Here is a 23410-nt window from a genome sequence, read left to right as displayed (position 1 = left end):
GGACTTCTTGGCAAAATTCCAGAAGAGAGTGAAAGTTCGAGGGAAGGGCAAATGGCGTAAAGAAAACCAACATATAGACAGGCTGGAAAAACATCATATAGATAACCTTCTACGAGACAAAAAGCTGAAGATTTATAGAAACCAAATGAAATTATATGGACTATATATATGTTTGATTATACTTGTTCTGTTTGTAAGACGTTGGGTACTTAGGTGAATGAACTGAAATGAACGTGACAAAATGCTTATAGAAATATTTTGGGTTGCCTTGGATTGCCTTTAATAATGCTATAATTTGAGGGAATGAAATATTTAGCTTTAATACTTATTGATTTATGGGTTCTGTCTTTTTAAGTATAATATTTAGAAGATAAACTGTGACGTATAAGATAAAGAGACATATAGGATGATCAGATGCACTAAATGAAGTAATTTGAGTGTGATTGATAGTGATTTTGATATATTATTGTTTATGATATATTTCTGGGTATTGGCAATTATACTTGTGCCCTTATAAAATGTTTATGGAAATTTCTTGGGGCCCTTTGTATTGTTTTTCAAGATGATATAGAAGAATTTGGGGGAATGAAATGTTTAGTGTTAATATGTAGTGATTTATGGGTGTTGTTGATTTAAGTTGATTTAAGTATGATATCTAGAAAAATGAACTGAGGAACTAGTCTATGTATAAGATAAAGAGATTCATAGGCGGATCAGAAGCATCAAATGAAGTAATTTTTGATATATTATTTTTTATGATATATTTTTGGGTTTATTAGATTTGTGTTCTCAAAAAAAAAAGGATGTAAAGAAATAAGGAGGCATTCTGAAAATGAAAGGATGGAAGGATAAAAATAATCTATTCACAGAATGTTAAGAACTAATGAGTTTAATGATAAGTGAGATCCAAAAGAAGTATAACTGAATGACTTTCTCCAAAGGAATCAACATGAAGAAGGTTTAGTGAAAGGAGAAAGAGGGAAATTAGGAAGTTCTTATTAATATTGGATGTGTGTAACTGTAAGTTTGTAGTTTACGAATGGTATAGAAGGGAAAATATGGAGTGCTCAGAATTAAGTTGCGTTATAAAGTTATGTGAAACATAGAGAAAGTGGCGGAACTGGTGGGGTGGTGGTGAGGGGTGGTGGTGGTTATTAACGTGTTTAAATATATGTTATTGTTTGTATGGAAGTATATCTTGGCAAGTGTTGAAAACTAATAAAAATACTTATTAAAAAAAATAAAATAAAGCCAATTCATTCCAGCAGGGCAAACAACATTGGCTATAACATCCCTGTCAACACACATGTTCTGGGTACTCCATCTTACATCACCTTATTGATTATGGTAAGTGGCCCTGATTCTGGTAACTGAAAAAGTGGAAAGCTGGGTGAAGGTGGCCACTAGATTATCAATTCTGCCGCACTGGGTGCTTCAGGCAGTTTTGGAAGAGAATGTGGTGCTTTAAGTAACACCACGATGCACATCAGCAACTAATGCTTAATGGTCTTTAATGCTATCTATCCCCTTCTGTGACTGTTTCCTACAACTTACTACTTCTACTACAGTTACATCTGTATTGACCGTGCATTCTTGAAACTTCTGGTCAACCATTGTCAAGGACAGCATATACCTTTTAATGTACTGCAGAAATTGTGACATTATATATTTTAACAGGCTGACAAGTGGTGTGAAGATGCAACACAAACCTCAGACCTACGTAACACTCCTTCAGACAGAAATGAGTATTAGATGGTACAAAAGAGGTAAAGTTCTCCATATAAAAGCATTTGATACATCTGCTGTTAACAAAAATAATCTGTAAACTTATAAAGCTGATGAATGCTCTGCCACCTTTTTGCTCAGTGATCAGGTGCTGGACAATAACATCAGTCATGCTGTCCCTGAAAGCATAGCGATCTTTATATAGGCCATGGACTGTGCTGAAAATCAGCTGATAAAATGATATGGTCCCATCCTGGCTTCCCACCGCCTGCACAAAAAACAAAAGATCCCGAAAATATCAACTGGGCATCTGAACTATAACATGTGCCAAAAGCAGAGAAAATGGGGTAACACCTTACATTATGTGACCTTTAGATAAATATATGTACCAATTAAAGTGTCTGAATTCTGTTTTTCCAATACACTGTCTGTCTCAACAGGGAAAAGGAGAAGGGAGGAAAAGAAGTGACAGATTAGTCATTTCAATTCTGCCATTATATGCTTTAATGTTCTTGTCAGCTACGTTTCCAATTAGCATTTCACATTCAAAGAAACTGTCGTAGGAGTCAGTGCATTTTTTTTTCAGCACAGAGGTAATCTCAAATGCTAGATTATTCACTGCTATCTGCACAATGCAGTACATGACAAAATATGCAGTCTCAAAACTCTTTGCAAGACAGGCTTATGTCTTATTCTATCTATCTATCACACATAATGCACTTTGCAATGGTTCTGACCAGGTGATTACATGGCTCAAGTACTAAATACATTGGGGGATGTAGGTGGAATTAAGGACAGAAGAGGCACACCAGTGGGAAATTTGAACTGAAGGCTATAAAGGATCAAAAGTTGAAGAGGAGGGAAGCCATCAGTGGCAATGCCCAAAGTGTGAGCACCAAGATAAGTACAACAGTGGGAGGAAGAAGAGGAGGAAAAGGGTACTTGGAGACATGTAGCAGTCACCACCAGCAGACTGAAAGGCAGAAAAGGGCATGGGACTTACCCTGCCACACAGCTCAGTTCTACAGGAGTGATGCATCTCCCTCAACACCACAATTCACATCATGTTCTAGGTGAACTTCTAAAAATGCAAATATTAACATGACCGTGTTTCCAAAAATGTGTTACCAACATGTACACAGCCAGAAATTCATTACTGCTTGCAGTGTCTCACTCAATCGGGGTTTGTCTTGAAATGGTCTCTAGAAGTGCTGCTCTAAAAACTGTAAAAACTCATCCCTGCATAATGGTTTTGTAGTGTTATCTGTTGATAGGATTTTGGCTTAGACTCAAAATTTGGGTTCTTCTACCCTTGGGGCAACAGAATCATGGACCCTGTGGAAAAACAGGCTGCATATGCAAAATGCTTTTACAAATGTTCACATAATTACCACATAATTGGAATCCGGCTTAGCTTTACATGTCCACACCCAACTGCTCTGTTCTCCTATGGTGCCAAGGCGTACCCCATCCTTCGTATAGAGAGATACTTGTTTGTCTGAGCCTCCAAGTAAGATGTATTCTCCTTTTGAGAAATAACTAACACAGCAAGGGTCGAAGTTCAAGACTCTATCCTTTCCAATCTATAAGAATATGGTTGAAAAAATTAAAAATAAGATAAAGCAAGAAATGCTGATAATATATTTAGAAATCACACAGTAACAACCTAAGTGTTCTTCTGTTTGATGTGTTTGATATTTATGCTTGATCTACCAGAGCTTTCTTCCCACAATTAATATATGCAGGCCAAAGATTAAGGCTCAGAGCTAAGGCCCAGCAACACCTGGGCCCCTGCCACACGGGCAGGAAACTGCAGAGGAGAAGTGTGGCTGTTTGCCCCGGGGCAAACTAACATGCAGTAAAGCGATCAGACCTACTGTGGAGGTTCTGTGGAGGTACTGTGGAGGTTCCATGGCAAGGGAGAGGTGCCGATCACAACACACGCCTGCGCGCAATGAAGAAGCGCGCCGCGCGGCGAACTGGTTTTCTTTTTTTGTGTACACTACGAATGCGCATGCTCCGTTGGGTGCGTGTGCGCATCCACGGAGACGTGGGGGGGAAAAAAACCTTTTCCGCAAGGGGACATGGGCGGGCGCCGGATACCACCGGAAACGCGATCAGACGCCCGCCCTTGCCCCGCAGTTTCTGGAAACTAGTACCTCCAAGGTACTAGTTTTTTGCTGCGCTTTTTCGGCAGGAAGCCTCAGTTGTGCCACGGAAGTGCTACGCTTCCCAGATGTGCTGGTGAGATCGCGACCGGAAACTCCGCTTGTCTTCCGTATCTCTTGCGTGGCTAATGTTGTGTGTGACCGCAGCCCTGGTTAGACTTCTGCCATTTCTGTTCCTCAAACCAGTGGAGGGACCCCAACCAGTAACAGATTGGAACACTGGCAGTTAGTACAACTCAGTGCAGTTGCAAAGATACTGTAAATTGTGTCTGAGAAACAGCCTGGTTTGAACTGACTAAGGATTGAGGGGACAGTCCTTCTTTATCTCCTCAGCAGTTCGCAAATCACAACCATGAACTGCTTGAACTCTGTCACAGAAGCTTGCAAAGTAATTTTATGCCAGTCATACACTCTCAGTCCAACCTACCGCATAGTGATATCATGAGGACAAAATGGAGGAATGGAGAGTGATGTACACTGTGGTATAAATGGTGTAAATAAATACTGTAAAAGAATCAGAAAGTAGGCCTGTTTTCAAGAAGCAAGGATTGAATAAAGGAAACTTTCAAAAGTAAACTCAGCACTTCCCTGAAGACAGGAAAAGAAACAGGTGTACTTCCCAACACTGAACTTACTTGTTTGCCACTGAGCTGATAAAAGGAAAGCCTTTGTCCCCAATCTGCCACAGCTAAGATGTCATTGTGTTCATCTCTACCAAGTACAAAAGGAGAAGCCAATTAAGAAATGCAGCAAACAATTCTGAGAAGATAAGCACCAGATAGCCTCTAGAATTGTCTCTACTACGTATGTCAGTAGCAATATAAGATCACCAAGATATCATGGGCTGCATCAAATCTGACTTGTGCTCACTAGAGATTCACAGCAAAATATTTTCTGAGAGAAGATTTAGTGTCCCTGATCTTTTAAAAGGCCATGTTCTAAATTTGGTTGGAAAACATTCAAAACTTGAAATAGCAGATAAATTGGATTCAGCATAGTCACATCATAGAAAACATGGATGTAATTTCACCAGGTCAACAGAAAATGCAGACCAAGTACTACATAGCAAGAGTGTTCACAAATTCCTCTTCAGAGATGCATAATCTCTCCATCTGGTCCATCTCAGAGAGGAAGATCTATCACTTCTCCCTATAGCACGTTCTCATCAATTGACTAGGATTTACTTGCAGCATCCTAATTTGTATGAAATATTTTCATGAGCCTTATACTTACAATTCCCTTCCACAAGCCCACAAATCATAAGAAAATGCACTGTAAAAACCTAAGTAGATCTCTCACCCCACCATCTACAGAAGGGGCGTCAATCCCATGAGCAACTGGCTCTCATCTGCTTCCTGCATCGCAGCTTGCTTTTGCCCAGCTCTCTCCTCTCCTGCTTTGCCTCCCTTCCCTCAACTGGATGAGTGCTCCCCCCCTCCTCCTTTGGGGAGGGAGGGAGGGGAGAGAGAGATCCCCCTTTCCAGTTCTAACAGATGGGGGGGAAGAAACCTAACCACACAACTTGCAAGCTTTATTAGTGGAAGGGAGCAGCGTCCAGTAGGGAGAGAGGGGGGGAGGGGAAAGAAAGAGTGAGTAAGTGAAAGAAAGTCTGTCCCGTGGCACCTTTAAGACAAAGTTTTATTCCAGGTATAAGCTTTCGTGGGCATGTACACTTCTTCAGAGAGAGGGAGGGAGGAGGATTGAAAGAGCCAGAAAGAGAGAGAGAGAGAGAGAGAGAGAGAGAGAGAGATCCCCCTTTCAAGTTCTAATAGACGGTGGGGGTGGGGGGGGGGAGAAACCTAACAGCACAGCTTGCAATCTTTATTAGTGGAAGGAAGCAAGAGTTAGGCTTGCCAGAACCTCAGGTGGAGGATCCCTCGCTTTTGTAGGCTTGGACCTGCTGCCCAGCCAGCTGGCTGTTGGAGAAAACCCCACCCCAAAAAAGACATCCCTTGGTGATGTTAGGGCAACACTCTACTTTTTGGGCAAAACTCTATGGATTGTAGCCATTTTTACCATACAGTTTGCCCAAAAAGTAGAGCATCGCCCCAATGTCGCCAAAGCAATGATGTCACTTCTGGAAGTGATGTCATCACATCGGCGACATTGCTGCCCACCCCCAGAACACCCCCCAAATCCCCCCGCTGGCAGCAGGTAGGGACCTGGGAATCCTAACAAAAGTCCAGTAGCACCTTAACAAGTAACAAAATTTGTGGCAGGGCATGTCATTGCTCACTTCAGATACAGCTAGAATGTGAGCCCATCTGTCCTTATATCTTGGATAGTGAAGTGATTTCATATGCCAAAGGACAATAGCAGGCATTGGTAACGAGAGAAGAAACCTAGGTCTCAATTCAGTCCAGGAGGATACATTGTCTTGAGCTTCATGATCAGTTGCAATTCACTCTCGCAGTTGCAGTCTCTCTTCCTAATCTCCCCTTGGAAATCCTATGTAAGAGTTAGGTCAGCAACTGAAAGTCTTGGAAGGTTAAAATGTTCCCCCGCTGGTTTCTGAATGCTGTGATTACTAATAGCACTAGAAAGAGTAAGAGTCCAGTAGCACATTAAAGACTACCAACATTTGTAGTAGGGTATGAGCTTTCATGAGTCACTGCTCACTTCTTTAGACTTATTTCCATTTATTCTTTGCATCCTCCTGGACTGAATCCTCCTGGACCAAACTGAGACCTAGGTTTCCTGTCTCATTAACAATGCTGATATAGAGAATATCATCCCCCTAGAGCCAAGCCAAGACTGCTATTTTGCCAAACAAACTCCACAACAACTTTCTTCAAACTTTATGAACATATAGTGTTAAGCATCAAGGTTTGGGAAAATACCATAGACAGAAACCTGCTGAAGATGGCAAGAATTTATGACTGGTCAAAAATACTGAATCATAGCTTAAGGACCAGCATATGGGAGCATGGGGGAGGAGAAGCAGGGTGGGGTGATTACTCTTTCACTTCACTTCCAGGATACTGTATCTATTTAGAAAAGTAGTCTGATTAAGCCCCTATCTCCTACCAGCTCCCTCCAACCTTCCCACTGACTTTTAATTAGCACCAACATTTCATACCTTCTGGTTTATGTTCAGTCCTCACCAAGCCAGTTCTTCAGATTGTTGTTCATTTTCTTTTAATTGACAAAGTCACATTCCTTTGCACAGCAGAGATGGATACAGAAATTCCTACCTTGTCTGTGACTTTGATGCTTTCCTGACTAGCTTGAGCTGCCCCCTTTACTGTTATAGATGGCAATACAAATTAGCAAATGAAGTAAGTAATCTAGGGCAGTAGTTCTCAAACTTAAGCAAACCAAGGACCCCTATAATGCTTTTTAAATCTTCACGGCCCCCTAACCTTTCCCTCCTCCTTTACCGGCATATACCACACGCTGAAAAAACCCTTTTCTAAGTGCAGATGTCAAGTTGGGCCATAATTTCACCCGTTGTGTGGAAAAAACTGCAGTAGAATCAGCAAGAAATATCTTTCTCAGTTAATAACTTTGCTACAGAGGCCAGATGAACAGGGTGGGCATGAACCTGGGGGAAAAACTTTCAGAGCTGTTCACAGAAATACAAATAGGCCAACATCATACAAAACCTGAACTTCCAGTATTCTGCTGAAAACCACCATTGGCCATTATTGCCTATGGACACAGAGTGCCACCTCTTTATGGTGAAATCTTTCGCATGAGAAACTAGAACGAAAGCCAATTCAATTTTGTATCAGAAATAACTATAATAACTACATTAGGGTTTGAACTATACCTCCTTGGTGAATTAATTTCTAGGCTTGAGTTACTGATACCTAGAAAATAAAACAGCACATTTTCTGACTAGTCTCTGAGGTGATCTGGAAGTTAGGTGACTGCAACTGTCAGCAGCTCTATAAGCTTTCATCCTTCAAAAGAGAGGGAAAAGGATTCTGCCCCCTCCTTGAGGCAGAAAGGCCCCAACCCCATTCCTAGAAAACTGACTGTTTTTATGGTAGCCAGATGGGTATGAGATGAGCTCACCTTGGTAATTTACAAAAGGATTCATGGACCCTTGGAGTACCCTTGTAGATCCCAAGGAGCCCACAGACCACAGTTTAAGAAACACTGAAACAGTGTTGAAATATATGTTAATTCTGAGAGAACATAGCTTTATTTCCTGGAGGTTTCACTCACGAGCTGGCATCCCTAGGGCTCTCCTCTTCTTCATGCTCTTCTTCTTCTGCCTCACTACCCTGACTACTGCACGTGACGGACTTCAGAACTGGTATCTCCTCTAAGCAGTTATGAACTGCCTCCTCCTCTTCTTCGTTTTCTCTAGCAGTCCAGAGATTCTCCCACCGACTGTAAATACCAATTGATCATTCACATTTCCTATTACTATGACAGAACTTGGATTTCAAAACACTTTAGTCCAAGATCAACTCTCTCAGCATTAAAGGACTTTTTGTGGATGAATACATTTTGTTCTTTGTTTTTGCAGTTACTAAGGGTGGTAGTAAGTGCCTTTTTAGTGTAAGCTCCTTTATTTGTAAGGCTTAGGAAAAAATGGTGGTCTTTGGAATATAGCAGGTTAAAGTTGGCAAAGAATAACACAAAAATGTCAACTCCCATTCCTCAAACCACATACAGAAAAAATGTTTGGCTATTGGCAGATGCTGCTTTTTACTACGGTGTATGTTTGTATATGTGTCAAATGCAGCATTTGTTTCCATTGCTCCAGTCTGCAGCCCTGCCTACCTGTACACCGGCATGTCCCTAGCGGGGACAGCCAAAGAGAGAATAGAAGATCAACTGTACTTACACAAAATCAACTCCAAGCCCTCCTTGCAAGCCACTGATAAGTACAAGTACCACTTTGGAAACACAGATCTCTCAGTGCAATCCATTGTGGTAGCAAGAATTATTTGCAACTCTGTTAACTGGAATATATCACTGTGACTCTCTCCTCACTTTCTCCTGTCCCTTTTACCTTCTTCAACTCTAATCCAGACATGCAGGCACCAGAATAATGGACATGGTTTAGATACAATAATAGTAAAGTACAGTTCATTTAGGTCAGGTTTCAGTTGGTTGTTATCTAACTGAATATCCATAGTTTTTGTATATCTACAAGACTTCCTCATCTCTGAGATTAACTAAGAGCACTCCCTGTCATTTCTGTCAAGACATGTAGGCAAACGTAGTGCCTCTTCTGGCAGCTACCTAATAAACTACAGTAATTCTGTTGCCCCAGAACAAAGTTTGAGTCCGGTGGTGCCTTTAAGACCCACAAAGTTTAATTCAACGTATAAGCTTTTGTGTGCAAGCACACTTCCTCAGATATGTTGAAATAGAAGTTCTGAAGAAGTGCGCTTGCACGCAAAAGCTTATACCTTGAATTAAACTTTGTTGGTCTTGAAAGTGCCACCGGACTCAAACTTTGTTCTGCTGCTTCCAACCAACACAGCTACCCACCTGGATCTGTTATTACAGAAAGTCATCAAAGCTCAAACATCTTTCAGAAGCATTGCATGACCATTGGAATGGCTTTGGAGTTAAATTGGTAGAGAGCTTGGAGTTTTAGCATTATTATGTTTTTTCAGTTATATTCATTTACTTTTAGGTGGGATATTTTAGAGTTCCTTTTAATCAAATATTATTGCCCTCTCCCGGTCTTTGCAATTCAACTACATGGGCTCCAGAACATTTTATTAAAGTCCCACAAACACTGGAGAACTTTCCCTTTTTATTTGGGCATGAATCCTCATGATTTCAAAGTCACCAACACCCCTGACCTTTGGGGAATTTCAAAACTTACTGATATTGCCAGAAAGTAAAATAAAAGTATGAACTCAGTGTTCTGAATTCCTTTCACATCATAATATGTTCTTCTCTTTAATGTGTTTGCTAAAATGAAATCAGCCTTAATTAGACACTAGTACAGACACCCAAAAGAGACAAACAATATAAGGGGCATGAGAACCTTTGGAGAAACTATATTTCTACAAAACAGGAGCCAGATAAGAAATGTCTGTACCAAATGTAGCCAAGCTACTAGAGAAATACATCTACCATTACAGTATTCCATCTCAATTAGTGAGCTACAAAAAATTGGCCGCTTTGACATCTTTAATCAGAAGAAAAGACAGCAACAGTTAAGATGGTGTGCTATGAAAGATACCAAATCTCACACATAATTTCAAAAAGATTAACTTTCTGGGCCAAATTTTTGGATATTTAAGTGAACAGGAAGCAACTCCATGATTAGTTGTGAGCAATCATTCCTAGGCTTTCAATCACCCACACTGAGACATGTACTCGCCCAGATGTATTAAAAACATCTGCCTTTGCCATGTGAAAAAGAAACTCTTTCATGCTCAGCTGATTCTAAAATGCACAAAGGAAACGAGGTGACGCTAAAAGCAATTTTGGACACCCCAGCTATTCAGTCATATCTCTTAGGAACACAAAGCTCCTTTTCATGATTAGCCCACATCAAGTTAGAAGTGACAAGAAGATTCCTTTTCACACACATGCACAAATATGATACGGGAGTTAATAGGCGAGAAATAGGCTTCATTGTCCTGCTTCTTTCATGGCTGCCAATCTAGAGGAATGGCATCTGCTTTCAGGAATTAAATCCAGATTTGCTAAACTGAGCAGAAAATCAAGGATATGAGCCTCAGAAGTGTACACAGCAGGGTACAGAAACACCTACTGAAGCCAATAAAGATTTTAAAAAGAAAAAGGTTTCCCTTGCTCGAAAGCCAAGAGGCCTCCTAATGTCTGTAATGGTACATGGTTTTTAAAAGCAAAATAAAAGAAGTTTACCTTGATGGATTCCAGCAAATAGACCATACTGGAGATAAAGAGCCACCTGGCCGCTCAATTTTGACTTTCTCTTCACCATTTTTATTTCTTATACTAACAACGCCATTGAACATCCCTAAAGCAAGGTACTGTCCATCATTTGTCCAACTGAGGAAAAAAGGGAAAACAGCATCATACAGCAGGCGGCGGGGGGGAATGCTCATCTCCTCACCTGAAGGAGACTGTAGGGTTTTGATTATCATACAGCTAAGACATGTTGAAGTATTATATCTCAGAATTTATTGTTAGTGAGAATTTATTCTCAAGAAGACTGTGTACAATTCAATAGACCGTAACTACAGAATACTAAATTGTAAAGATACCCCATAAATACTGTGTTACAATTTATTGTGAGGATTTCAGTTAGAAAATAAGTTATATAGTTGCAAGATCCTAACATATATGGTGAAAACCTGGAAATTTGAATTGTTATCTTAATATAATGCATGCATTGGATACATGTATACTTTTGGGAGAATACATGGTTTTATTCATGGCTGTCAGTGTTGCTCTTGTGCAGTTTAATCCACCGTGAACCCGGCTTTATTAATTTTATTGTGGATATCTGAAGAAGGGCATAAAAGACTCCAAGAAAGAGGTGGGTAGAGAACCCTTCTCTTTATACTGCTGTTTTATCAGACGAGCATATGTGGTTGCAAAATGTTTATTTCACCTCAGGGAATCGCAGCTACCATGATGGGAATGTTTCATTTACACCTTATGATGCCAGGACAAGCATGGGTTAGAGGATATGCAAATTAAATATATGGAGCAGTGGCACAAGGAAGAAGTCAGTTAGGGTCCACAGTAGGGGAGAATCAATTAAACGCTGCAATGCTTTGCCTCTCTTCAGCCAATGGCAGTGCTATAACACAGACAGAACAGTACCTTTTGATCCAACCTGGATTCCATTTCATGTTCTACAAACTCATGATAGAGGCCACTTTTATCACTGCTGCATCACTGGCCTATGCTCGTGCTCTTATATATTTGTTCTAAATTTTACTGTGTTCTTCAACATTCAGACATTGGGCGGAAAGGGGATTCAAATGCATTTCATAATAAATATTCTTAATTTGCAAAAATAAAACTGTTATATGTGAGTGGTACACTTACATACCTACAACAGGTGATCTTACTACTCGCTTTATGTTTGGAGACTGATTTCTGCTCTGGAGACCACAGACCTTAAAAATGCAACAAAATGGTACTGAGATGAGGTCAACTGGTTTCATTAGAATACTGAGCATTCACATTTTCAAAGTGATGTGAAAGATAAGAATTCCTAAGTAGTAGCAAAATCTCCATTACTTCTACCATCTCCTTCCTTTATCACATCCCCTCTCTGTTTCCATATAATAATATTGTCTCAGAAACTTGATGCCAGTACCATAACCTTCCTGATCAGTATGGCAAGCCATAGGATTGGACCTTAAGAAATCAAAGATGCAGAAAGACATACCAAAATCACTGGAGGAGCAAGATGCCAGCTGGTGTGTAACTGGGTTGTATGAGACACACTGTATGGAATCATTGTGCCTAGAATAGATCAATAGATAAAACTGAAGGAAAACACTTATTAAAGCGGCAGACTGAATCAATAAAGAACTTTAAACATTGTTTCAATAACATCCTCACAACACTGCATCACGAGCTGAATTCAAGTCAAAGCAAAGTCTACAGGCTTTGGTATTCCATTTTTTTTATATGTTCCTACTGTTCATTGTTAAAATTATTATTCAACACCTACAAGTTACTTAAAATTGATACTTAAAGCACAGAGATGGGTAAAACATGAGGTAGTCGCTTACGTGTACTTCAGGATGCCTTCCAATTTTGACGTCCAGATGATTACAGTTTTGTCTGCAGACCCCGAAGCAAAACGCTTCCCTAAGAGATGTGAAAGCCCCCATAAGTAATGAAATAATTTTATTACTAATATTAACCTCAAGAACACAAAAGCATAACGGTGTTATTTGCTAAACAAGCTGAATGCTATCGTGTTAGCAATAATCAGAACTCTAATCTCTGCAAACTCTTTTTCTACTGATGGTACTTGAAGCTCTACTGTGGTCTGTTGTTAATACCGTTAAATAATTTTTTGTTCAATAACATTTAGAAAGAATGGGGTGTATGTAAATGCATAATATTAAACCTATTTTAATACTCAGATGCTGTGAAATATAGGCACTGGATCAAATACTAACAAGCCAAATTAATTTAGTAAATTCTGATTACCATCCTTTGCATAAGCCACACAGTACACCGTCTCCTTGTGTCCCTTAAGGGGCTGGATTAATGTTCCATCTGTATCATAAACCTGTACAAATAAAAAACAGACTTTAAAACTTCAGTGAACAAATCAATAACATAAGGCTGAAATTTAAAATCACAAAAACTCATAAATATATGTTAACATAACACTCCGTTCCTACTACCAGGGTAGTGAAGTGGTTAGAGTCTCAGATTAGGATCTGGGAGACCCATGTTCAAATTCCCACTCTGCCATGGAAGCTTGCTGGGTGACCTTGGGCCAGTCACACAATCTCAGCCTAACCTACCTCACAGAGTTGTTGTGTGGGTAAAACAGGGGTCAGGAGAATGATGTAAGCTGCTTTGAACCCCGAGTGGGGAGAAAGGCAGAATATAAATGAAGTAAACGAAAAAAGAAATTGTTTTCATTTTAATGACACTTGCATTCAGGTTTTCATATTTATGATTCCAGCATGCCATTTATACTATTTTTTACATAATCTCATTAATAAGGAAGGAGGGGAAAATCTCTTGAAAGCAGTCTCTCATCCACAAAGCGGTAGGCCCAGTTTTGCTTAGTTTCTGGACTCAAGTCCTTAAAAAAAAAAACCCACTCATAAATCCATACCAAAAAATGACAGGCAAGCTTTGAAAATAAAATTTATGCTATTCCAAAAAGATAAACCAAGACTATTTGTTGTAAAGAGTTCTTCATCCCTTTTAAATTCAATCTATGTTTTCAAATCAAAGAATTGTGCTCTTTACAAAAAGGTATTATGAAAAGTGCGGGGTTTTATACCGCCAAAGTTTACAACAGTTACGTGATTTTAGACATTAAACGACATTAAGCAGATAAGGAATGAAAATTCTTTTGATATTTCACCACATATCCATATCCAAGATGCCTATAGACAAAACTAGAGGAAAAAAGTATCAGAACTCCAACATACCAGTAATCTGTTTCCTGCTGCGATTATCAGTTGAGTTCCATCAGGTTTAAATGCAAGGTCATAAATGCTGTTAAAACAAAGGAAGATTTTAAAAAGTGAAAGACCCCTCTTATCATCAACTTTTATTCCCATAATACAGATCTCTCGAGTATAAAGCACCATTCTACAGAAAGTTCTGAAGAAGAATTCCAGTTGTGCATTTATGTTCAGAAGTGATATTCATGTAACAGAGTTATTCATTTGTGCAGCTCCACTATCCCATGATATTCATAACATGTTTTATCTTCCAAGTCAGAACAAGGCTATGCAATGTATGTATGCCTTTATCAAAGTTCTGATACTTATACTACTTTAGAGAGCAAGCCTAAAAAGAATCCTTCTTGTGTTTACTCAGTGGGGTTTAGTCCCACAAACGCTTTGTTAAGATCGCACCATTAGTTACTCATTTTCACTGGGTTAGGTGCTATATGCAGACATAGAGGTACAGACAAATATCAAAAAGTGTCCATATCCACAATATGCCAAGCCAATAGTCCCAGAACTGGGTCCCCTTCCCAGTCAGTAATTTGTTTTACATACACATCACAGTGCTTCCTGCTTTACAGAACAAGATAGTTCAACCAAACCATCTGGTATTAAATTGAATTATAGGTAATATGTGCTACCTAATATAGGCTTAGAGGAACACAATCTTGGATCTTCTTTTTAAAAAATAGCCCACACCAAAGTTTTAGCTACAAGCCCATCACAGAAGGGAAAAATACCAAAATGTTTAAGTGACAGCATGCAGATTGTTTGACAAACAGTGCCCTTACCCCCCCAGCTTTAGCAATTGACACCATGATACAACCCATTCAAAGAGACAATATTATGTGACCAGAAACTGATGCTTTGATAAAATTAGAGTTTCAGCAACCTATCAGTTGCTCAGACTGTAATTCTATGCCTGCATACTTGCTTCCCAATAAAGATGTATAAATGCTGGGACTAAATGAAGGATGTCTCAGTAATAAACAGGATGGGATTACCTTCTTACACTGTTTGGAAGAAAGTTCTTTTCAAATCTTCAAATGTATACAGTGAAAAGACATAAGAGGGAACAGGACAGTAGCAGAAAGTTCTGGCTCCAACTTGTGTACATTCCTCTGAATTCCCTAAGTGTGACCAAAGTTAGTACTGCTATTCAGACAGACAGTCACTCTCCACAGTTTCAAGTGACTGTCTGTCATATCAGCTTCTGCCTGAGTCTTTTAAATCAAAAAGCCAATGATTGAACCTTGGATCTTTTGCATACAAAGCAGAGTGTACACACATGCAATTGTCCTTAAGGCTCTCTCCATACGATGGAGAAATCTGATTGCGCAGAGAGAGCCATATCTGCATACACCTGTACCCAGCAGGCACTATAGGCACGTATTCCCATTAATATGTTCTATGGAAACAAACTTTGCAAGAATAAAGCAGTTGTCACAGAGATCAAGGTTTTTGAAACATGGATGTCTTGATCCACTTTGTCTTCCTCACAGCAGTTCAGCTTTCAGGAGTATCCATGCGATGTCATCCTCTGTTCATCTTGTTTCTGAGTATCCCCTGCTTTACTGCAATCTTCCCTAAACCTCATTTGGTATTATCTTTTCGGAAAGACAGCAAAGTAACTTTGGACACTGCTTGGATGGGAAGGTGTGCATTTTTTGCAGGTCCTGCCCGCAACAGTATCATTTTCCTTGACTTACCTAGCTTTTTCCAAGAAAAATTTTTAATGCTTAAAAAAAGGGAACTACTAAATCCCTATAGGATTACAAACAATCCATTGTCATTGTCTACTGGTTACCAGCTCTCATTTTTTAAATGGCCACCTTTCACCTTGTAACTTTGCAATGAAAAGAACTAAAAACTTACTTTAAAAAACGAAAGTCAAGAACTAATAGATTGTGGCAATATGACATTATAATACTACCATTATTTAGCAATTACTTTTTTTAAGTAGCCCTGTGATAGGGGGGAATGGTGGTGGAGGAGGTGCTGAAGCAAGGTAAGCGCATGGAAAATTGTCACACGGATGATCTATTGGTACATAAGAACATAAGAGAAGCCAATGTTGGATCAGGCCAATGGCCCATCTAGTCCAATACTCTGTCACACAGTGGCCAAAAATACCAGGTGCCATCAGGAGTTCCAAGCAGTGGGGCTAGGACCCTAGAAGCCCTCCCACTGCCCCCCCCCCAAGCACCAAGAATACAGAGCATCACTTTCCCCAGAGTTCCTATCTATACCTTGTGGCTAATAGCCACTGATGGACCTCTGCTCCATATACTTATGGAGTTCCCTCTTGAAGCCGTCCATGCTTGTAACCACCACCACCTCCTGTGGCAGTGAATTCCATGTGTTAATCACTCTTTGGGTGCAGAAGTATTGTAAATGCAACAAAAGCTATACTGAGAATCAACTCTGCGTAGAAAAAGCCCTAGAAGGCTCAGCCAGCTTTCCCCTCACTGACCGTCCTTCATATCCGCGTATTTATTACAGCATCTATCACACAGCTACTCGGTTACGTCAATTTAAAATCTGCAACAGCTGTCTAAATAAGTAAAATATCAGTATAAAGGCATTAAAACTCATGCACGTTGCTTGGGAAACATACAAAATGTTACTACAATAATAAAATACGCTTTAAATAAATGAAATTGTCCAGCCGATTTCTTTAGAAGAAATCATCTTACCACTGATCAGCTTTATCCTTCCACGTCAGTGCAGCTCGCATGCTGTCCCCCCTTGCATCCCTCACCCCCGCCTCGAGGGGTGGGGGTGGTAAGTCACACCTTTCTCTCCCCCCTCCCCTTTAACGTGCTATTTTCACCACCCCTCCCCCACACAGCTACCACTCTTATTTACACGGGACGCCACGCAGTCGGCCTAGGCAACGCGCATGCGCTCTCGCCCTTCCTAATCTCAGTCTTTCTGAGCAAGGAAATACCAAACAGACATAGAGATGGAACAATACTAGAGTAACGCGCAGGCTAAACTTCCGGTAACGATGGAATATTGCCTGTCGCTTTGATTCTCTAGCGCGCATAGTGGCTTCGTTCTTCCACCCTCTTGACTCTGTGTGTGTGGAGGGTCCCTATACCCTTGAGTGGAAGATCAGTTCAGTTCTACGATGGAAGTGTCTACAAGGAGTGTGCGACGACTCCAGACGTTTCATACGAATCCCAAGGGCATGCCTACTCTTCCTGTGGCGTTCCGCGCACCGGCAAGATATCTTAACTCTCGGCTCTGTTTAATGGCATTGTGGGTACTACATTGAGAATGCGCGTGCGCAAAAGCAGCCCGAGGGTAATTTCGTTGCTCTGTTGTAGAGAAGTGGGAAAGGTTACGTGTATGTATTTTTGTTCTGGCGGGAAAGTTCTTGAGAGGTTCAGTTAGAATGCGCGTGCGTGATATACCGCCGGATGAGAAAGGCGATGCAAGATGTCAGTGCGGAAAGTATCGGAACCACTGGAGGGCAGGTAGGGAGCAGCCACCTGAGAAGGGGTCGCGGACTCGCGGGGACTTTGCAGTGAATACTTTATGCATTTCTCTGTCTCCCCCGTCAGTTGGCTTGGTCCAGCCCATGGAATGGCAGTAGTGTCAAAGAATGTATGCGGCGGGGGAGCTAGCGTGGTAATAGTGGTTAACGGAACTGGGTTCAGATCCTCCTTTAGCCCTGAAACTTGGGCGAATTGCTCTCTCTAAGCCTGACGTGCCTCACAACAGTGGTGATAAAATGGAGAGCCACTGACACCATCCTGAGCCCACTGGCGGAAGAGGTAAAAATGTGATATGATCCTGTTCATTCCTCTCCACCTCGCACTTATATCCCACCCACCGGGGAGCTTAGAGCTGCGTTTACAGGTAGTGCCTTTTGGTTTGATCTGACCTTACTACCAATCAGTTTCCTTTGATAATAGTGAGCTGCAGTGAGAAGGACAAAAGAGACCTCCTGCCATACGAATGGGCAGAAAGTATTTTCTTTATAAAAGTATGTCAGCCACAGTTTTGATTTTGTGTGTAGTGCTGCCAGATCACATCTGATTTATGGCGATCCCATAGGATTTTCAAGGCAAGAGACTAACAGAGGTGGCTTGCCATTGCCTCCCTCTGAATAGCGACCTTGGAATCCCTTGGTGGTGTCCCAAGTACTGACCAGGGCCAACCCTGCTTAGCTTCCAAGATCTGATGAGATTGAGCTGGCCTGGTCCATCCAGGCTAGGGCTTCATTTTTTAAAAAACTTCCTTTAATGATTCATGGGAATAAACCAATTCTGCATTTTTAAAAAATGTGAAACTGGTTTATATTGAGTTTATACTGGCACTTTTAGCTCAGTGCTGCCTGCTCTCACTAGCAGCAGCATTCTTGGCCACAAAACGGTTGGTCTTTCAGTGCATTGCTACTTGTGAACAGTTCCACAGGAGATTCACATGAACATGCATGAAGGTACTTTATATGGAGGCAGAACGTTAGGGAGAAAAGTACTTTGGGTCCCTCCCCATTGTGGAGAAAAGTGGGATATAGATAAAGACAAAAATGTATTTGTCAGTAGTTTCTGGCACTACACTTGCTACCTGAGATCCTTTAACATGATATGCTAGGAACTGAACCTGTAAGCTCATGTCTTCAAATCATGTGCTTTGCCACTGATAAATGGTCCTTCTATTTTTATGTTGTATTGTTTCAGTGATAGAAGCACAACACAAATGACCAGAGACGGAAACAAAGAGAAGGGTCAACTTCTGACAGCAGCAGGAGACTGTGTTGCCCCCGAAGAAGAAGATACTGAGAGTCTGACTGAAAGCCCAGTGCAATGCAAAGAGGTTGGAGCAATTATATCTTTAGCAGACTCTCTCTGCCACAAAGCTGTCCCAGAAGGATGGGAGAAGATAATAAAGCAAAGACAGCGAGGCAAAACGAAAGGAAAATATGACATTTATTTTATCAGGTAATAATATTTCAAGATATGCATATCCCAGAAGGGTAATTATGTTAGTCTGCTGCAGCAAAACCAAATGGGAATCTTGTGGCATCTTAAAGGCCAACAGATTTATTGTAGCATAAGGTTTTGTGCACGAGAACTGACTGTATCACATACCTTACATAGTGGTGCATGGCTTCTGGTATGGAGAAAACTGTTCATGAATGCCAGTTGTTGTTGTTGGTGTTATTGTTTGCTGTCAAGTTGCAGCCAACTTATGGTGACCTCATGGGGTTTTCAAGGCAAGAGACAATCCAAAATGTTTTGCCATTGCCTGCCTCAGCATAGCAATCCTGCTATTCCTTGGTGGTCTCCCATCCAAATACTAATGAGGGCCTACCTCTTTTAGCTTCTGAGATCTGATGAGATCGGGCTATTAGTGTAAGGAAACTGTATTTTGATTTCAAATGAATAAAAGTGTCACTTTAAAAAGAGAGACACAGAAGAAATCTCATGCACATGAATCTTAGGATTGCTGATGTGTGAGTTTTCTTGGCAGTGATCTGGCATGCAGAAGTTTAACAGATAGTTTTCTGATCACTTCATCTTCTGAACAAGAAAAACTTCATCTGCTTGTTTAGTGGTTTCTTTCTCCCTGGCCTTGCTTCATGGAACAGAACACTTCTTGTATGCCAGGAGCAAACTCTGAATCATTACAGGGGGTTCATCTGCGGCCTTTAGTGGGTAGAAGGATGAATATACTTGAATTGGGTCAAGGAAGAGCTTCCTTCACCATTCTTTTTCCTAGCAAATGCACAGTTCTTCTATAGGGAGGTCTGACTTTCACTGTAGTGCATCAACCACATTATTAAACATGGATACACTGTGATATATGCAGCGGGGGAGCTACAGTCACTTTTATTCTGGCACTGCTAACTACAGAAGTATAAATAGTAATTAAAATGCTCCTAAGCAGATTTGCACCCTTCTAAGCCCCATTGACTTCAGTGGATTTAGAAGGGTAAAACACTGCTTAGAATAGCAGTGTTATTATTTATATATATTTTAGACAAGAGGGGGACCCGCGATACTCGTGGGGGGGGAGAAGAGCTCCGTCTCCTCCATCCCCACCCTCGATCTCCCCGAGGCGGCGGCAGCGGCGAGGCCGGTGACTCCCCCCCCCGCCCGGCGGCCGGCCCGGCTTCGAGGTTGGTCTCCCCCCCCGTCCGCCCGCCGGCCGGCCCGCCCGGCTCCGAGGAGGAGGCGTCGTCGGAGGCATTCGCAGAGCGTCTCCTGCGCACGCGCAGGAGACGCTCTTGCACTTTCGGGGGGATTTAAACTTCCCCCCGAAATTTTTTAAAACTTTTTTTATTTTTGTGCACACGTGGGGACTGGCCAACGTGTGCACAAACCTCCCCCGGCCCCCCAGGTGCCCCCGAAGTGCAGATTTAGATATCCGCACTCCGGGGGCAACTTCAGCATTAGTATAAGGATAGCTTCATTGTCTAATACTTTTTTCAGCATTTGTGTATATTACAACAAGTAGTTAATGCCTTGTTATCCTCTCCTAGTCCTCAAGGAATGACGTTCCGATCCAAGCGTGCTCTTTCGGATTACTTTAAAAAGACTGGTGAAATTGTTCTTAAATCAGAGGATTTTGATTTTAATGCTCCTATTCGGAACAGTGTACAATTGAGAACCAAGGGATCAAGTATTGGGGAGCCAGGAGTACAGACCTGTAACTCAAACAGCCAGGTTTCTGATCTTGGCTTACAAAATAATGATGGTGGACATGCAGCTATTCTGCAGAATGAAGTTTTGGGACTGCGGACTAAGGCCAGGGAGTTGGAAAATATTTCTGTCTGTTTGCAAGATGGGCCCGCAATAGATAATTCAAAGGACTATTCTTTAGAGACAAACAAAACAAAAAATTTGGATGATGGCCAAAACAAAAGACAGAGAAAAACATCACATAAAAAACAAGGAATGGGATGTATTAAAAGAAACAGACAAAATAATGGTGTTTGTGCTGTTAATAGTGAGAGTGTAAATGAACAGCAAGTGTGCCAGCTAGGCTCAAGAAGAAAGAAAATACACTTGAAGGATGAACTGCTGATTTCTGAACCAACCGTGGAGATGCATGTTAATCCATCTGCAGCTATCTTGGAATGCAAGTCAAGTGCAGGAGTTTTAAAATGTGGTGAGAGTCCCAGTGAGATTGTTACTGCAACAACTGTTAAAAACTCTTCGGAGCCTGAAAATTTGGAAAACTGGATGCCTTCAGAGAGCCAAGATATAAAGTTTGCTCCCAAGGAAGATATTAATGTTTCACAGACCAGTGATGAGAATCTCTTTACATCAGTAAAAGGTATATACTTTGCAGAGAAGCTAAAATTCTAGTGAGGGTACTTCAAAACTAGTGGTACAAAGGAATATGGAGCCTCTGTCTTTGTGTTCCACAGTTTGGTACCATTACAGAGCAGTGCCATGTAGATTTATTCCAGTCTAAGCGTGTTGATTTCAGCAAATTTAGGGGATTACACTGTTAGTATTTTGCAGTTGTGCTTCCATGATTTTGCCAGTAGACATTTAGCATCAGGTCACTGTATGGTGTTCTGTATTACTTTGATGAGTTTACCAGTTCTAGGTCAAGAAATATACTTGTACAGTATCAGAAAGTTAGTTAATCTTTATATTTTTTAACATTTCTGAGTGTAGGGCTGGAAATAATGCAATAGGCTTCTAGCCCAACCCATTTTAATATAAGAGCATCCTCCATGTCCAGATATTATTACAGATTACCATGCATTAAAAGAGAATGTAGCATCACATGTGTTATCATCAAAATTCACCGATGAATTAGGTATTATATATTTGCATTGGTCTTTATTTTTCAATATATAGAGGGCCGTTTTCGAAGAACGCAAGTGGAGAGAAGGAAAACCAGTCCATATTTTTCCAGTAGATTCCTCAAAGAAGGTAACTTGCGTCCTGTGGAAATGCCTTGTGTGGATTTTATTGCAACCGTACCCAATAGTGTTTACTCAAAAAGAAGTCCCATTGATTTCAGACTGATGGTGAAGATTATACATGTTACTTGGAAATAAGCCTTGCTGAACGAATAGGATCTTGGTTGAAAGTAAAAGTAAATAGGATCTTCATTCCAAGTAAAAATGAATAAGCTAAAACTGCTAGTCTTTTATTTCTGTGTAATTAGAAGTCATGAAGTAGGGTTGCCAGCCTCCAGGTGATGGCTGGAGATCTCCAAGGATTACAGCTGATCTCCAGGCAACAGAAACCACCTGGAGAAAATGGCTGCTTCAGAAGGTGGGCTGTATGCCATTTGACCCCACTGAAGTCCCTCCTCTCTCCAAACCCCACCTTCTTCAGGCTCCACCCCCCAAATCTCCAGTTATTTCCCAATCCAGAGCTGGCAACCCTACTGTGAAGTGATTGGCTATCAAGCATAATCATGAAATGCCATGTACACACTCAGCACCTAGGTTCAGTTTGTTAGGTAGATGATATTGACAACAGTTGTAGCAATTTCAGTGTTTAGCAAATTATTACTCTCATTTGATGTAAACAGCTATCCATAGTTATTGTATGCAGCACTATGTGAGTCTTAAGGAATCCTTTTAAAACTGGAAACTCTAAGCCTAAAGCTGAGGTGCTCAATATTATAGAAAAGCTTTTATAAGGTTTCTGGGAGGTGGTCTCTGCTGCAATTTGATAGCAACCAACAGTGTGTTGGGGAACCCCTCTGCTTTTGTGCTATCAAGTGAGAACAAAATTATCATCAATAACTGCAGCGTTCCGGGAAATGTCTTGTTTCTCCTCACCTCCATCGGCAAGCAAAAGAGGAAGACTTGGGAAATGGGCCAAGGCAAACTAGTTATTGTTTCTCAGCTGCTAAGATGACATGACAGGCTGTTCAAACAGAAGAAGTCAGCTCTATTGACACACCAGTCTCTGGAGCCTGAAGAGGCAGTGCAAATTGTCTCACATCTCCAAATTCAGAGATGTATTACGATGCTGTATTTACATGCAATAATAAGCAATTGATTTTTCACTTCTTGATCTTGTATATGAGCAGCTCCAAGCCCCCCAAGACGGAAGGCTTTTCGGAAATGGACTCCACCTCGTTCTCCTTTTAATTTTTTCCAGGAAGCACTCTTTCATGATCCATGGAAGCTCCTAATTGCCACCATATTTCTGAATAGGACTTCAGGTAAATAAAAGCACGGCCATGTATCTCTCACTCAGGAAGGCTTGGATCCAACAGAGCACTTTGGCAGATGGATCAATTTCCACTCATGGAGTGTGACTTTCTTGCCTCCCTGCAGGGGTCGTTTTGTAGAAAAAGAGCTGCAGGAGCTCATTAGCATATGGTATGCTAATAAGCTACTAGACTAATAGCATAATAGCTCATTAGCATATGCAACGCTCCCTGACTTCACCGGAAGTGATGTCAGAAGGGGAAGAAAAAGGAACCAGAAGGAGGAAAGAAGGGAAA

General features: G+C 41.0%; 2 protein-coding genes across 2 annotated transcripts in view; one reads left to right on the top strand and one right to left on the bottom strand.

The window, feature by feature from the left end:
* The window catches only part of IFT122 (intraflagellar transport 122), a 78083-nt gene extending 61327 nt beyond the window's left edge, over window positions 1-16756 (bottom strand). The window contains exons 1-10 of the mRNA XM_015425250.1: window positions 16666-16756; window positions 13946-14012; window positions 12981-13062; window positions 12554-12632; window positions 12205-12281; window positions 11863-11929; window positions 10704-10850; window positions 4529-4604; window positions 3117-3308; window positions 1855-1993 (exon numbers count right to left, since the gene is read on the bottom strand). Of these exons, the coding sequence (XP_015280736.1) occupies window positions 1855-1993; window positions 3117-3308; window positions 4529-4604; window positions 10704-10850; window positions 11863-11929; window positions 12205-12281; window positions 12554-12632; window positions 12981-13062; window positions 13946-14012; window positions 16666-16706 (967 nt within the window). The 5' untranslated portion in view covers window positions 16707-16756. The remainder of the gene's footprint in view (window positions 1-1854; window positions 1994-3116; window positions 3309-4528; window positions 4605-10703; window positions 10851-11862; window positions 11930-12204; window positions 12282-12553; window positions 12633-12980; window positions 13063-13945; window positions 14013-16665) is intronic.
* A 532-nt stretch (window positions 16757-17288) lies between these two features.
* The window catches only part of MBD4 (methyl-CpG binding domain 4 DNA glycosylase), a 13248-nt gene continuing 7126 nt past the window's right edge, over window positions 17289-23410 (top strand). Inside the window, exons 1-5 of the mRNA XM_015425270.1 lie at window positions 17289-17451; window positions 18661-18921; window positions 20466-21262; window positions 21799-21873; window positions 22991-23125. Coding sequence (XP_015280756.1) covers window positions 17414-17451; window positions 18661-18921; window positions 20466-21262; window positions 21799-21873; window positions 22991-23125 — 1306 coding nt within the window. The 5' untranslated portion in view covers window positions 17289-17413. The remainder of the gene's footprint in view (window positions 17452-18660; window positions 18922-20465; window positions 21263-21798; window positions 21874-22990; window positions 23126-23410) is intronic.

The sequence above is a fragment of the Gekko japonicus genome, unplaced genomic scaffold, assembly GCF_001447785.1.
Source record: "Gekko japonicus isolate JY-2015 unplaced genomic scaffold, Gekko_japonicus_V1.1 scaffold2, whole genome shotgun sequence".
Lineage (NCBI taxonomy): Eukaryota > Metazoa > Chordata > Lepidosauria > Squamata > Gekkonidae > Gekko > Gekko japonicus.
Note: the sequence above shows the minus strand (reverse complement) of the source record. Positions and strands in the feature narration are given on the sequence as shown.